General features: G+C 27.7%; 1 protein-coding gene, 1 long non-coding RNA gene and 1 pseudogene across 3 annotated transcripts; 1 reads left to right on the top strand and 2 right to left on the bottom strand.

The window, feature by feature from the left end:
• Positions 1–612: 612 nt before the first annotated feature.
• LOC149883946 (uncharacterized) lies at positions 613–2,521 on the bottom strand. The gene has a single exon (XM_090097241.1). The coding sequence runs from the start codon at positions 2,519–2,521 to the stop codon at positions 1,991–1,993; it is 531 nt and encodes a 176-aa protein (XP_089953367.1). The 3' UTR covers positions 613–1,990.
• Positions 2,522–6,647: 4,126 nt separating this feature from the next.
• Positions 6,648–9,256, bottom strand: LOC149883945 (uncharacterized; annotated as a pseudogene). The gene is made up of 2 exons (XR_016455405.1): positions 8,637–9,256; positions 6,648–8,413 (listed from the first exon to the last, which is right to left on the bottom strand). The product of XR_016455405.1 is annotated as an uncharacterized LOC149883945 (transcript).
• Positions 9,257–15,720: 6,464 nt separating this feature from the next.
• LOC149883944 (uncharacterized) lies at positions 15,721–16,814 on the top strand. Its single transcript, XR_016455904.1, has 2 exons — positions 15,721–15,889; positions 16,538–16,814. It is a non-coding gene; the product is annotated as an uncharacterized LOC149883944 (long non-coding RNA).
• The last annotated feature ends 1,293 nt before the right edge of the window (positions 16,815–18,107 follow it).

The following is an 18,107-nucleotide window of genomic DNA, read 5'->3' as shown; positions in this document are numbered from 1 at the left end:
TTTTTAACAATAGTCACCGATGTGAAGGTGTCTATTGTTAAAAATGGTATTGTTAAAAACGAATATCAACACAAGACATCACAACAATAACATAAAAATAGAATATTTACACCCTTGATCCTAAAATCCAGCGAAAATAACAAACCAAATTAAAATATGAATTAGAAAACCAATTTAAAGTTAACTATGATTACCTTTTTACTAAACATATAAATACATAAAAGTATATCTGTTTTTATGTTCAATATTAGTTATTCAATTACTTCAAATTTAGAACATTAAAACACCCTAGATTTAAAGATCAAGGTTGCATACTCTCATACACATTACGCTAAACATTAACAGACATTATTATGTGTTTCCAGAATAATTAAAAAAGGCTAGACAACACAACCTAGCTCTAAAGCAGTAACACCGCCTGGCACTAAATGCTGCCAAGTCACACCTCTGCTATAAGTACATCGGTTGGCTGGCAAGGTTATCAATCTTGCTCAACATAACGCCAAGCCACACCACTTTGAAAACATGGAAACAACATAATATTTAAACATATATACAACTATAAACAAATATGGTTTTATATAACACATATAAACACATTTTATAACAATATTAAATGACAGATATATTTATCAAAAACTATGAAAAAAAATATTAAAATAGTAAATAAAGTTATACATACAAAATGTGCTCACAACCTACAAACAGTAAGTTTTCGAAATGAAAATATAAAGACTATAAATTAAGAACATTAGAAAATGTAACATTATTTAAGTAACACTTTTCACCTACCATACCTTGAATGAGATGTTTATCAATTTTAAAAAACAAACTATTAAATGCTCTAGTTCTTGAACATGCAACATATAGTTGATCATGAGAGAAACACGGTTTTTTGAGATATACCCCAACTCTATCAAATGTTTGACCTTGACTTTTATTAATTGTCATTGAATAAGCCAATCTGACAGGAAACTGACAACGTTTCAGAACAAAAGGTAAATTAGAATCTGATGGAGCCATCTGAATTCGAGAAACAAAAACCTGTTTACCACCAGAAACACCTGTCAAAACCTCTGTATCAATATAACTACTTTGAAGAGCACAAACTTTCATTCGAGTACTATTGCATAACCAAGCTTTGAGATCTAAATTTCTAAGTAGCATAAATACACAACCAATTTTCAATTTCAAACAACGAGGTGGCATACCTCAAGGAGTTAAGCTGTTCAAAAACTCAACAGGAAAGTTATTTCTTTCATTAAGTCATCAGTATCAACTTGATCAGCACTTAAATAAATTTTGACCTCACCCGGCAGACATTCAAGCACTTCTTCATTGATTGATAATGAATCAACATTAGTTGGTGTTAAAATCATGTGTTTAATCATTTTGATCAGCATCTCCAAAAATCTTTTCAACAATCGATTCATTTTCTCTAATAATGCACTGATTTGTTATTTCAATGCATCCTTTAAAAGGATCCTCCTCTTTGACAGGTATTGTTTTATTCCCAAGTTTTAGTAGCCATTGGGAAAATTCACCTTCCCCATCTTGTACTCCCACATTTTTAGTTAATGCAAACTTCTGCACCCATTGCCAATGCAAAGAACATTTTATACACGATTCTACTATTTCAGCTGGTTGTCCTCTTTTCACAACAGGAAGAATTTGCCTAAAGTCACCACCAAAAAGAATGATTTTTCCTCTGAACGGAAAGTTGTTGTTGCAAATATCTTTTAACAACCTATCAATTGCATTTAAGGCATGTTTAGGTATCATGGATGTTTCGTCAAGCAAAAACAAACTAACTTGTTTTAAAAAATGCCCGTGTATAGAGTTAGGAGTTACATTTCAAGTGCTATTATCCAATATTGGAACAGGAATTTTAATAAGCCATGCAATGTAGATCCATTTGTAAGAAGAGTTGCTGCTATGCCAGTCCATGCAGCTGTAGCAGATTTAAAGCCTCTACTTATGGTTTCAGCAATCAAATAATTATAAGTAAAGGTATTTCCACTACCAGCTCTCCATCCATGAAAAACAATCTAGAATGTTGATTTTCTACACTTGGTTGCTCATTCAGTGCAGCAAGGATAGCATTACATACATTTAACTGATTGACATTAAGCAGCAGTCTCATGCGATTGGCTTTGTCGATAGATTGTTGAACATTTTCATCAAAATTTTCTAGATTTAAGCCTATAAACTCATCAATAACAGGCAGATTGTAATCAGCCAGCATTTTACCACTTTGATTGATAATCTTTTCAATTTGATGAAGAGTAGCTTGTTCAGCTATTAGAAGTGGGACTGAGCAGTGAATGAAATCTTCCATCATAAAAGCTTTGTATGCATTCCAGAGATGTAAAGGATTGTCAGGTTCACAAAAGGTCAAAATAATTGAAAACAACTGTCTAATTTGCTTTGGCATATGTGTTAAAACTGCCTCAGAAAGTGTATTTTGCCATTCAGTGTCATCTTGCAACCAACCTTTCAAAACACATGCTTCATAAAACATTTCAAGTACTATACTATTAACAGTACGCACATCCTCTCAAGATGTTGCTCCCTTTGCTTGCAAAAGTAACAGTCTAAGAAAAAACAATTCTCCAGTTGGATCAACTTTATACATTCTTACTATCACCTGATTACCACCCCTTTGTCTAACCTTCCATTTACAATGTTTATCATTAAATATAAAGTGATAAGGAATGTCTACATACGAATAGCAATGTGCTCTTTCATTTTCAGTGTTTAACTTAAATCATGCCGCTAGGTGCGTATCACATTGAGCTGCATGATCTAAAGCCATTCTGCTCCTTCTCTAAAATACACTAATTGATTTTCAGGTAGATGTTTACCAAGTCACAGCACTTTGAAAACATGGAAACAATATAATATAAACATATGTACCAACCATAAGCACAATAAATGTGTTTAAATATGTATCTAAGGTTAAATATATACCTTATATACATATTTAAACACATTTTTAAAACAATTATGTAACACATATTAACACATACACAAACAATAAAAAAACACTTTACATTATTATAAAAACACATTGATAAAAAAACTATAAAGCACTTATTACCACATACACATACATATCAAAAAAGCATATATGCAAACGATAAACGTGTGCGAACCAAAATTTTAAAAATGACGCAAGAAAATGTAAAAAGATACAAAATATACATTTACAAACAATACTCATTACCTCCTTTTTTTTTCATAAGAACTGTAATCCTCATAACAAAATTTAACCTTTACATACAATTTTGGCACAAAAATTTAATTTATTTTTCTAAATTTTCTAAAAAAGAACAAATATAGTTAATAGCATCACAGAAATTTTAAAGTAGTAATAACCATTTATGGAAATAGCATTAGTATAACTTTAAATAACATCTATACCCCTATTTTCCTTCTAAAAAATAATATAACAAAAATAAAACTGCTAAAAGAAAAACTAAAACAAACAAAATATAAACTACTTAAAAATTAAAATCCTTTCTACTTTAAATCCTTTCTACTTTTTCTAATAAAAATTTAAATCCTTTCTACTTTATCTAATAGAAATATTTTATGAGTAAACTACTTGCATACTAAATCATAATGAAACAGACTTATTGTAATGGACTATGAAAAAAAAATAGTCATCAAAAATCACCTGAAATTAGGAATCAGATGATAAACTAGCTGTTACCAAAAACAACAATAAAAATATACAAAATGTAAATGTAAACAACAACAAAAATAAAAGGAGTAGTAAGGATAACAAGAATTATAAAAATAATGATAATAATAAAACAATAAAAAACAAATATAACAAAATTAATAACAAAAAGATTTAAAAAAATGATAACAAGGATAGTAACAATAAGAATAATAATGATAATAAAAAATAGAAAATAATGAAATGAATATTAACAAAAACAATGATGAAAATATAAATAGTAATTGTAATAATGAAAATAAGAAAAACAAAAATAACAGGAATAGTGATAACGCAAATAATGATGATATATAAAATAACAACTATAACAATAATTATTATAATAACCATAAAAAGAAAAATAACAATTAAAAAATATACAACAAAAAAAAGAGAAACAAAAATAACAATAAGTATATTAACAGTAAGAGGAATATAAACAAAAGGACAAATAAAAAGAATAACAGTAAGAACATATTTAATAAAAACAAAATAAAATTAAAAATAATTGTAACAAAAAAGAAACATAATCATAACAATAATAATCATAATAACAACAAAAAGAAAATATAACAGTTACAAAATATGACCAAAAAAATGAGGAAGAATAATAATAAGTATAATAACAATAATGAGAATTATAAGAAGAAGAACAATAAAAGAATAACAATATGAAGAGCAAATTTAGTTAAAAAAAAAAAATGATATGAAGAAAAAAAAAAGCAACAATAAAAGTGATAATTATAAGTGCAATAATAACAAAAACAAAAAGAAAATTTAACTATAACTACAATTTTAAAAAAATGAAGAATAAAGACAATATAAAATCACTATTAATAAAAATAACAATAATAATAAAAGGAATAGTATCACAAATAACAATACAATAACAAAAATAATAAAAATTACAACTGTAAAAACATGAATATTAACAAAAATGATAAGAAGAAAAATAATAATAATAATAATAGGAATATTTTAAATGAAAATATAAATATAAGTAATAAAATAAAATAAAAGAAAATTAATTATAACAACGAATAATGAGAAACATTTTAAAAATAGAAAAACAGAATGATAATAACAATAAGAATAGAAATAACAATAAGAATAGAAATAACAATAAAAACAAGTATAACATTAACAAAAATAAGAATAAGAACAAAAATAAGAATAATAATAAGAATAACAAAAAAAAATAATAATAAAAATATACATCATGTATAAAAAAGTAACAATAATAATAAAAAAAGAGTAACAATTATAACAAAAGTTATAAAAATAACAATAATATTATAACAAGGAAATACAAAAACATTACAACAATAAAAATAAGAAAAATAATTGTCAGCATACTGTGTTTTTACAACGAACTTTAAATGTTAGAGTTTTTATTTATTTCTCAAACTTTTAATTATCTTGTTTTTGTGAGCAATAGCCTCATTGAGATGTTTAAATCTTGCCCTTAGTTTAACATTTTCCCTTAACACCTTCACATCTTCTCTATGCTTTCATATTTTGGTAGTAATATCATTTGCCAAAATACTAAACTGTCATTTTACGACTTTTGTTCTAGGAGACAGCTGGTCAGCTCTTAGTCTGAATAGTGGTCTTGAATCAGATAAAGATAAAACACTTATATGTTTAGGAGATGCGTTAACTGACAAAGATGAAATAGTGTTACTTGAATTTGTGGTTGACTGAAATGAATGCGTTGCTGACAATACTGTTATTTGACACAAGAAAGACTCATTGTAAAAGTCAATAAAATGTTTAGAACCTCTTAAAAAATTGCAAGCCCATATTTTGATTCTCTAACAAGAAGTTTAATATGACTTTTATAAATCTTGAAGCCATAAAGCTTATTGAGTTGTGTGATTCATCATTGCTAATGAATATAAACAGTATATGTCCATTTCTATAGTCTATGTATATTTGTGAAGGCAATGTAAAGTTTGATGCTAGATATTTTTTTACTGCACCACAAAACACACAGATATTCTTTTGGGCCCCATGATACCTCAAAACGCTAAATGCAATTATTTTTTAAAATAAATTTAAAAATTTATAAGAGAATGTTGTTTGCTTTAATTTCCTTTTTTTAAAAAATGATTCACTTACTTGTTTCTGTTTCAAACATATACACATGAATTGCTTGATAAGATGAAAAAAGTGCACACAAATATTATTTGATAATAATTATAAGCAACTTTGTCATAACATAAATATTATTTACATGCTAAACTTTTCTTTTTTTTTTTACAAAAAAAATGACCACATGATGCATCATATAATTCGTACCATCTGATACCTCATTCACTCATAACAATTATAAAATTTTTTCATAATAGATTATCAATAAATTAGAAAATAAAATTAAACTGTTAAATGGTAGCATACTATTATTAAAATAATACATTATTATTTTAGAATGTTAAGCAATAGCAATAAAGTAGATTTTATTATGATAGTTATAATTATGATGAAAAACACTCAAACTTGAATAAAAAAATTTACAAAAAAAATGCAAGCTCAATTTAAAAATGTTAACAAAGTAACTTTAATATCTTTGCAATGTCTTCGCAAATGGCGGACGTATTTTTTTAACGGCGAAGAAAAATAAAAAAGCTTAATAAAAACTGATTAAGTTTTCACTGTGCTCTCCTGAGACCGCCAGGGTAAATTTTGGTTTACTCTAATTTTTTTTGTTTAATTATTAATATTGGGTTTAGTTAAGTATTTTAAAATAATTTTTAAAATCTAAACTAACTTTTAAACATATTTTTTTTGCAAAAATAGTTTTTACCTAAAATAACATATGGAGGGGGAGGGGGTAATATGAGAGGGCGGGGATTTTTTTCAAAAATTATAGGGGTATTGCACTTCTAAAACAACTTTTGTTACAAAAAATACAACTTTAAAATGAAAAAATGAGATCTTTTATGATAAAATTAAGATAAATTCTAGATTAACAATATAACATCAAGGCAATAAATGTAGCAGTTTAACATGAAATATTGAAATTCCTTATAAAATAATTCAATCATTTCAAAGTTCACAATAATTAAAAATTTTAAAAAATGAGAGAAAAGGACTACTTGAAACTGTTTATACCAAACTCAATCACACTTTTCTTAAGCTGTTTTGCATAATCATTGTGTTCCAAACGATGCTTGTATCGCTTCCATACTTGATAGTGATAGTGGTGAGCACTTTCTCCTGCCTGCTCGGCATATACACCAAGCCCAAACTGACTATGCTGAAGAAAAGGAACAAGATGACATACTAAAATATGAAATTTCCAGCTAATATTTAATTGGTAGTTAAACTTTTCCAGAAGATGAAGCTGCAGATTTTCGAAAGCTTTTTTAAAATCTAAAACTGATTCAGCAATAGAATCTCCAATAAACATGCTAAAACCTTTTGTTTTAATAATTGAAAACTTTCTAAGACAGTTAACTACAGGTTGGAGAAATATCATATTTGGTTATATAGAGGCTGCACTTAAAAGGTCAACTTCTAAATTATCTAATTTATCTAAAAGTCTCTGTGAATTATTACCATCCAAACCAGTTCTGTGGTAACCTCTAAAGATTATATAGTTCGACTTAAGCCACGAATCAAAATCAGGCCACAATGTAATTAATATTTTTACAAACATAGAAGTAATACCAATTAGAATGTGTAACTCTGGTGGAGTAATGAGATATTCCACTAAAGTTTCTTTAGGTTCATCAAGATACACAACTCTAGGAGAAATACAGTTTTTAAATTCCATCATGTGATTCTTTTTACATCCATCTTCAATGAACTTGTTGTAGTTGGTATCAATTGAACCTAAGGTTCTTTTTTTTCTGCTCTCAAGAGTACTTCACACCAGAGAATGCATACTTGCCGCTGTGACTGCTTAAACCAAATAAAGAGTTACCACATTTTAGATCAAATGCTATTGAATATTTTACATCACTCAGAGCTAGTGGTTTCAATAGTTTGCTAAGATTACCATTATGCTCTGAAACATCTTCAACTAAAGCCAAAACCAATGATCTTTTTACACCACAATCATCAAGACTTTCTGAAGTTGTATGTTTACATAGTGGGTCAAAAACATTTATAATGCATTTAAGAAAACCCTGTCCACCATCAATGGAAATCCTAGCAATAGTGCTATAAGGATTCAAACTTCTTTCATTAATCATATAAAGAATTAAATCAGAAGTATCTTTTACAAATACTAAACTACGACTTATCTCTTCATCCCCTGAAATGAATGATTCAGTTTTGACATCATAAAAATCTGAAAATACATTATGCAGCTCCTCTATCTGATTGATATATTAGGTTCTAATATTTTCTTCCCTAAATTTTGTCGCATATGTTTACAAAGTAGGTTAGTCTTTCTTTTACTCAGGTTTAGAGTATTAGAGATTTCCATTTTAGTTTCTAGAGATAACTTTTTAACGGATGTTCTGGTGCATTTATTATCAGGTGGGCCAACAACAAGAAGAAGATTGTTTCCAAAGGTTTTTAAAGGAAACTTGTCTCCAGATTTAATATTGTCTCTTTTCATTTTTATTTTGAGAATTCCAGAAGCAACTTGTTCACTGGATACATTTCCAAGACCTTCAGCCAACATAATTAGGTTTTTTACAGCTTCACTTTTACAGCAAAAGTGAGAAATTCCTTTGCCTAAATAGAAATTTAGGGTAGAAAAAACTCTGATATTATTATATTTGTAAAACATATAAAAATAATACACTAATATTTAATAAGTCTATCATAGACTATGCATTGACTAGCATAGACTCTATGCTAAATTTAAATTACTTTTTTTTTAATAACTGAAGAAATAGTTTTTTAACTAAAATATACAAGTTATACAATATTTTTAATTTGTTTAAGGAAATCATACCTATTGTAGAAAAGCAAGAAGGACATATCTTTTTAACAATTTTATCAACGATATCTTGATTATTTGTTGTGATCTGTTCAGATATTTCACTAATATCAGATGATCTTCTGAGTTTTTGTTTGTTTATTTGAGATATTTTCTCAATCCAATCATTTAATTTTGATGTTTCACCCCTGTTCAATGCATATAAATTTGTCTTGCAAGAATTACAAATGTTTTTTGGACAACACTCTTTTTCTACATCATATTCTCTCCAAATCAAATTTTGAATGTGAAGTTGTAATGCGGGAGTTACTTTAATAAGTTTATGTGATCCTTTTCCAAAGGAAATAAAGCAACATGCACAAATTAGACATTTTTCGTCGGCCATTTTGACAAAAAAATATAAGTTTTATATGATCGCTTTTAACTGTAGTAATTATTTTCATCGGTATTGCAATAATTTGTACCAAATAGAATAGATGATGCAATCATAAAATGACGCAATTTGTTTTAGACATTTTAATTAATTAAATCTAAAATTTCTATGTTTAAAAGTTAGTTTAGATTTTAAAAATTATTTCAAAATACTTTGTTTAATCCATTAATATTAAATAAACAAAAAAATTTAGAGTAAACCAAAATTTACCCTGGCGGTCTCAGGAGTGCACAGTGTTTTGATTGAAAAGTAGAACATTGTTTGGACAAAAAAGATTATAAAAGAAAAGATTGTGAAAAGAAAAGAAAAAGTAAAAAGTAAATAAACTATTTCAAAAAGAATTTTTGGTTAAATAAGTTTCCGTGAAAATCTCAGATACCGGAAAAAATATTTCTATTGAAAATCAAAAGATAAAGTTGACTGTAAGTTTAAAAATTAGAAGAGGAAGGAAAAGTAAATATCAATACCACTTTCATATTAAAAATCAGATAAGCCAAAACAAGAAAACACACAAAAAACTGTTAAAATCAAGAAGAAATACAACTGCTGCAAATGAAAAAGAAGTATGAAAAGTTTTTTTATCTAAAGATTATATACTTGTTAAAGTTATATTTTCTTATATAAACTTAGATTAATAACTTCCTTCTTAGATAATATACTTATATATACATATTATACATATACTTTTTTTTTCTTGATTTTCTTTTTATGCAACTCACTTAGATTTTTTCACTTAGATTTTTTTTTTTCTTTTTCTTTTTTTAGTTTATTTATTATTATTATTTATTTTATTATTATTATTATTATTATTATTATTATTATTATTATTATTATTATTATTATTATTATTATTATTATTATTATTATTATTATTATTATTATTATTATTATTATTATTATTATTATTATTATTATTATTATTATTTTTTAATCATCTTTTTCTGTAACTTTTATTGATGGTAGTGAAACAATCTTGTGGTATATGCTTTAAAGCTGTAGCTAAAAATCAATCAGCTATCCAATGTGATCTATGTGACAAGTGGATACACAGAAAATGTAATCGAGTTGACAAACTGACATATGAAAAAATCAAAACTTTAAATTCCTGGTACTGCCTAATCTGTACAAAAACATTTCTTCCTTTCTCTAATATTTCTGATCTTGAGTTATCTACCACACTTGCAGGAAAGTCACTGAAATTTAACCTCGTTAAAAATCCATCTAATAATCCAAATTTGAAGAACCTTTTTGGGGACCTCAATGACTCATCTTATACTTCAATCAACTGCAAATACGTAGATGTTCCTAGGTACAATGAGTTATCCCGAAATTCCGTAAGTTATCTCCATATAAATATATCTTCTCTACCATATCATATTGAAAATACTATTAGCATCTTTTAATAATATGCCTGATATTATTGGAATAACGGAATCTAACCTGCATGATAAAGATGTGTCTATAACTAATGTTAATTTAGACGGATATGTAACCGTTCACACGCCAACTAAAGCTAAAAAGGGTGGTGCTTTGATGTATATTAAGTCTAGTTTAAACTTTAAAGTTAGAACTGACTTAATCCTGGTTAAAAGTAAACAACTTGAATCTATATTTATTGAAGTAATAAATGCTAAAAAAAGCAACTTAATAGTTGGTTGTTTATATCGTCATCCAACAATGTGTTCATCTGAATTTGTTGATCATTACCTAAATTCTCTTCTTGGGAAAATTAGCTTAGACAAAAAGAAGTTTATGTTAATGGGAGACTTCAACTTTGACTTGCTCAAATACAATATATCCAATGAAGTTTCACATTTTTTAGAATCAATGGTTTCAAATTCTCTTTTTCCTTTTATTATACAGCCTACACGCATAACCACTCATTCTGAAACGGTAATTGATAATATTTTTTTAAATTTTTATTCTTCTGATATAATCTCAGGCAATCTTACAGCTTCAATATCTGATCATCTTGCTCAGTTTATAATAATGCCGCATTCCAAAACGCAAACTTCACCTGAACCTATTTTTAGGAGGTGCTTTAAAAACTTTAAAAAAGCTGAATTTATCCAAGATATTTCAAATGTTGAATGGGATGACTTTATAAAAGAAGAAAATGATGTCAATTATTCCCTTAAAAAATTAATCGAAATTTTTGATTGTATTTTGAACAAACATGCCCCTTACAAAAAACTGACAAAAGATCAAGTAACTAGTGATAATAAACCTTGGATAACGAAAGGCATTCTCAAGTCAATTACAATTAAAAATAAAATTCATAAAAAATATTTAAAATCAAAAGACTGTAGAAAGAAAAATTTACTTTTTGTAAAATTTAAACAATATCGTAATAGTATAAGCAATCTTATAAAGTTCAGCAAAAAGGAATATTACACAAACTTTTTCAGACAAAATATCAATAATATAAAAAACACGTGGAAAGGTATAAAAGAGTTGATAAATGTAAAGCCAAATAAAAGTTACTCCCCAACAAGCATACTGATCAATAACAAATGCGAAACTAATCCTAAAGCTATCTCTAATCATTTTAACAATTTCTTTACTACGATTGCTTCAAAATTATCCAATGGAATTCCGAAGTCTAAATTCAACTTTCAAAAGTATCTGACCAATCCTAATAGCAACTCTTTTTATGTGCAACCAATAACTGAAGAGGAAACCCTCGACTATATAAATTCCACTATCATTGAAGGTAAGAGTGTTGGACCGAAAAGCCTTCCAACAAAACTTTTTAAACTGGTGTCAAAAAATCTATGCAAACCACTAAGTATCATCTTAAATAATTCATTTTGCAAAGGAATATTTCCTGATGTCTTCAAACTGGCCCAAGTTATTCCAGTCCACAAAAAAGGATCAACGGTTGACTGCACCAACTATCGTCCGATCTCTCTTCTTTCTAATTTAAGCAAAATTTTTGAAAAAGTTATGCATAATAAATTATACGACTTCCTAAACCAAAATTAATGTTTATATAAACACCAGTTTGGTTTTTGTAAAAAGCATTCAACAGCTCACGCTCTTATTGAAATTACAGAAAGTATAAGAGTTGCTCTTGATAATGGAAACTTTGCCTGTGGGGTTTTAATTGATTTACAAAAAGCTTTTGACACCGTAGACCATGGCATTCTCCTATCAAAGTTTAACTCTTATGGTGTACGCGGCATCCCGTTGCAATGGTTTAAATCATACCTTTCCAATCGTCAACAGTTTGTTACTGTAAATGGCACCTTCTCAGACATCAAAAGTGTTTGCATTGGTATTCCTCAGGGATCCATATTAGGTCCTCTTCTCTTTATTATTTACATCAATGATCTTAATCTTTCTATCAAACATTCAAACACGTATCATTTTGCTGATGATACAAATCTTCAATTAACGACAAACTCCCTCAAAAAACTAAATAAATATATTAATGAGGATATGGCCAGTCTTGTTCAATGGCTCCGAGCAAACAAAATCTCATTGAATGCTAAAAAAACAGAAATAGTAATATTTAAGACGCAGTATACTAACTTTTCTAAAAAAACTAACAAGAATCTTCCAAAATACTTGAACTTTAGAATAAGTGGCCAAAAGCTGCCTTTGTCTAGTTACATAACTTATCTTGGTGTTGTGATAGATGGGAAACTTTCATTTAAAACACATATAAATAACCTTACTCTCAAATTAAACCGTGCCAACGGCATGTTAGCAAAAATTCGACACTACGTTAATTTTGAAACATTACTATCTATATATCACTCAATTTTTGGTTCACATTTACAATATGCATGCCAAGTTTGGGGACAATCTAAAACCGTCCGTCTGTCTAAAATCGTTTCGCTTCAAAATAGAGCAATACGAATAATTCATTTCTGTCCGAGAGTCTTCCCTACTGACATCCTGTATCTTACATCCAAAGTTCTTCGTTTCTATGATTTAATCCAGTTTCTAAATTGTTCATTTGTCAGGGATCAACAACACGGTCTCCTTCCTTCCATATTTCGTAACTACTTTAACAGTAGGACAACGTGTGGGCATAACCTAAGATCATTCACTTTTAACAACTTAACCATCCCACAAAAACAGACAACTAAACATGGAATAAATTCCATTACATATCAGTGTATCCTTTCTTGGAACACCCTTCCGTACACCCTAAAAACAGATTTTATCGTTAGATCCAAGAATCTGTTCTTAAAGTCACTCCATCATTTTTATCTAAAAAGTTACGCTTAACTTTATTCTTAACCTCTATAACTTTTTTCTTTATGTTTATGTACATTTTATAATTTCTTATTTGTGTATATCCGTATATATGTATGCGTATATATGTGAATACATTATAATAACTATTTGACCTATATTTTAATTCTTTTAAAAGTCTGTTTTATAAGTGTTACTTATAAATTTTTGTAAAGTTCTATTTTTACTATGTGACTAGTTTATTTCTTATGTTTTTCTCATCTTTTCTTTATATTATTTAGGTCATTGCGTTTTATTAGTGAATTACTATTTGCAATGACCTGTGTTTTTTGTAACATCCTTAACACGAAATATATATATTGATATTGATATATTGATTGATATTGATTAAAATGTCTATTAGCAAGAAATATCTGTTGGAATTCTTAATCCACCACAATCCAAACAAAAAAAACAAAACAACAACAACAACTATATTTAAAGATAATTAATAATTACAACATTGAATAACAAAAAAAGATTCTAAAACACAATAAAAAAAACAAATAACAGTAACACTAATACAAAGAATTTAAAAAGTTTACAAAAGCAATAAACAAGAAATGTAATAATAAATTACAAAAATGATAAGTGATAAGAGGAATTTAATAACATAACCACATTAGCTTAAAAGTATAACAAAGATAATAAACAACAACAATAATTTAAAATATTACGAAGTAAAATAGAAACCTTAACTAACAACAACAGCAACAAAAGCCCTGTAACAACAAATAAAAGCATAGTAACTGTATATATGAAAAAAAAAAAAAAAAAAAATTTAACAACTGAAACAGATGAAAAAAATAATACAGAAGAACAAGTAAAAATAACAAAAAAAAAAAAAAAAAATTAGAGCTTGATAAAACTATTAACAACAGTAAGTGATAAATAATAAAACTAAAATAAACTTTAAGACATAAAAATAATGACAATATTAAAAAAATGTCAGAATGTTGTGGATCTTGCGTCCATAGAATGAAATTAAATTTATCCTTCTGGCCTTATATCTCCTGATGATAAAAAATATGCAAAATGAGCATATAACTATGTTTGATGTATAAATTTTATCTCCAATTATTTTTTTGTCCCATAAATGAAATATGTTGCAAAATTGCTTCTTTTTTATTGTCCATTTTAAAGGAACTTAAAAGTCAAGTATCTTATCAAACTTGGACCAGGTGTCAACAGTTATCAATAGATCGATTGTTAAAATAGAAACATTACGCTTAATTCCATTATGAAATGTTTCTAAGCAAAGATTTTTATAAACTCATCATATAATGTATTTCTAATGCCACTTAAAGATATTATGGTAGTTCTTTGAGTTGGAACAGCAGTTGGAATTTGAGACAAGGGTACTCCCAGTCAAACAGACGGAGCAATTTTTTGATCAACGCTTTCCTCCACGTACTATAAATGTTTCAAATCATGGAGGCCAGTGTAACTCACAGAAAACAGTATTATTGGTAATAACTAAATTAGAGATTGGAATGGCTTTTATCCATCTTTCACGGTCAACATTATCACTTGGAAATTGATGCACTGATACTTTACTAGCTTCACCTGATATATATATATATATATAGCTATTTCAAGTTGTATTATTTTCAAATACAATATCTCCTGCTCGTATAAGAGTGCTCAATATTTTGTATAATTTTGTATAAATAGAGCAATATATATATATATATATATATAAAACGAAGAAACAACAACTATCTATCGATAGATTTTTTGATTTGTATTTCATGGCTGATGATTGCCGCTAGGCATGAAACTTTAAGTACCATACATAGTTGTTGTTTCTTCGTTTTATATATATATATATATATATATATATATATATATATATATATATATATATATATATATATATATATTTATTCATATATATATATATATATATATATATATATATATATATATATATATATATATATATATATATATATATATTCATTCATATTTATATATATATTCATTTTTTTGGCACGGTATAAAAACTTTATCTAAAATTAAAAAATATCTATTATTTGCTTTAAATGAATTCTAAAACTCCACGCTTAAATTATGCAAGTTTGTTTTCATTACATCATGTAAGAATAATTCACATTATATCATAAACAACATTGGATTTTCTTTTAAAAACAAATCTAAACAAATAATTTTCTACAACCGTAAAAAAATAGGCCGGCACAAAAAATTCCGGTTGCACGACGAATAGACCTGTAGTAAGAGGGGAGAGAGGGAGCGAGAGGGGTAGAGAGAGGTGGTTAAATAATTCCATGATAAAAACCCCTCCCCTTTGGTCACGTGAATGTCAAAAATTCCTAGGTTTGTGCGGATCCAGCGTACATAGAATGAAATTCGTAAATTCACGTGGGCCGTTTCCTAGTGTATTATTGGTTAAGGGAAACAATAAGCTTAGAAGTACGCCTCTGCCACAAATGCCTATTCTCCAACAATAGTTTTGCCCTAATGAGCTATTTATGGGAAATAAACCTACGTTAGCAGGCTTTAAAAATACACATAACAAGGGCTTCTGTGATACAAGTTTCAAAATCTGCAAATACCAGGAGTCAACTAAGTAAGTTTTGTTTTTGATTCTTTGAGTTTTTGTTTGGCTGTTTTACAGAGTTGCTTTAGCTAGCTTGAATGACCGGGGTACAAAATCTGTCTTAGACGTGCTAGTATTTCTTTACAATGTTTATGTTGTTTATGGTTTATCTTCTGCAAGTCTAGAGCTTTCACCATCTTCCTCCCCGGCATTTAGACATAATAGTTTTTTTTAAGTTTTTTTTCTTTTTTTTTTTTTGTAATGTTTTCTATGTTTCTATGTTGTCTTTCTATTCTGTTTTTCAGGCAGGGTTTTTGTTGTTGTTGCTAATGTTAGTTAAGATTTCTAATATATTTTCCAGTATTTGTAATTATTGTTGTTGTTTATTATCTTTGTTATACTTTAAAGTTAATGTGGTTGTATCATTAAATTCCTTTGATCACATTTCATTTTTGTAATTGGTTATTATATTTTATTGTTACACTTTCCTTACACTTTTTAAATTCTTTGTATTAAAGTTGTTGTTATTAGTTGTTTTTATTGTGTTTTAGAATACTTTTATGTTATTCAATGTTGTAATCATTGATTATGTTTAAACAGTTGTTGCTCCTTTTTTGTTTTTCTTATTATACGTTTGAATTTTTCTTACTTACTAAAAGTGCTCATGTATTTTTGCAGATGCTGTAAAGATTTCCATGATCAAAAGAGTAGCTATTGCATTTCGAGCATTAGTTCAGCTAAAGAATACACGACTTTAAAAAAAATGTGCAAATATGAACTGTATTTGAATGCATGGCGTTAAGGAGTTTAATACGAATGTGGTTTGAATTAGTAGACACTCCTAACATTTTAGCCATATATACAGACAGTTCCGTGTCAAACCTATTATCTACAAATAATGAATAGTTATAATAGTAAATTTCTCTTTCAATAATATATGTATTGTGGGTGTAAACTATTTCTATTTTACATATATATATATATATACATACATACATATATATATATATATATATATATATATATATATATATATATATATATATATATATATATATATATATACATATATATATATATATATATATATATATATATATATACATATATATATATATATATATATATATAAATATATATATATATATATATGACACGAATAAATATGTGTTTTACTATTATCACCCAAATATATGACAGTATAGCTACATATTTTAATCTTATAAAAATCAAAACAAACAGTTCGTATAATATAATCCAATGAAAGTACTATAATTAGCTTGATAGTATTGAAGGACAATTAATAAATAAAAATTTGTATTAAATTTCTTTCCCTAAAATTGAGCTGGTCATAGTTGTAAAAGAAGATCATAAATAAAATCGGTTAACTTAAGAATTGACAGAGAAGCACCAAGGAAGAATAAAACAGACATCAATAAGAAATCTTAAAAAAACCGAACAACAGTCTCAAGTTTGAAGGGATTACAGAGAGGGTTTTGAAGCCAAAACAGAGTCAATCATATAAATCTAACACAAATAACAGTGGCCGCATAAATAAAATACAAAAAAAGAAACAAAAACACAAACTATATCCTCAAGACAACACCAAAGAAACAAAATATCCAAAAATGAAATTCCTTAGAAAACGTCGAAATTTGGGCCAAATGTGGCCAAATTCGAGGCTTTCACCTACTCCTCTTGGATCCCTTGGCCCTATTTTGTTGTATCCTGTGAGGCTGAGCACGAAAACGACAAAGACAGTCAACAGAGAGGCTGGCAAGTACCGGATTTGGCGACAAAACCCCGTTTTTGGCTCAATTTCCAAAGAAAACGTCAAAATTTGGGCCAAATGTGGCCAAATTCGAAGCTTTCACCGACTCCCATTGGATCCCTTGGCCATATTTTGTTGTATCCTGTCAGGCTGAGCAAAAAAATGCCCAAGGGGATCAAGCAATTTAGTGGTAAGTACCGATTTTTGCGACAAATGCACAGAAATGCTTAGAATTTGCTTGTAATGTCAATTCTGTGATTATTTCGTCAAATTGGAGCCTTTCACCGAGATTTCTTGGAGCCTTTGGACATATTCTGTTGTAACCTATCAGGCTGAGCACGAAAATGACAAAGACAATCAACAGAGAGGCTGGCAAGTACCGGATTTGGCGACAAAACCCCGTTTTTGGCTCAATTTCCAAAGAAAACGTCAAAATTTGGGCCAAATGTGGGCAAATTCGAAGCTTTAACCGACTCC

Source organism: Hydra viridissima, unplaced genomic scaffold, assembly GCF_058129835.1.
Source record: "Hydra viridissima isolate aposymbiotic clone 2 unplaced genomic scaffold, HvirCarnegie_v1 scaffold_9, whole genome shotgun sequence".
NCBI classification, from domain to species: domain Eukaryota; kingdom Metazoa; phylum Cnidaria; class Hydrozoa; order Anthoathecata; family Hydridae; genus Hydra; species Hydra viridissima.
Note: the sequence above shows the minus strand (reverse complement) of the source record. Positions and strands in the feature narration are given on the sequence as shown.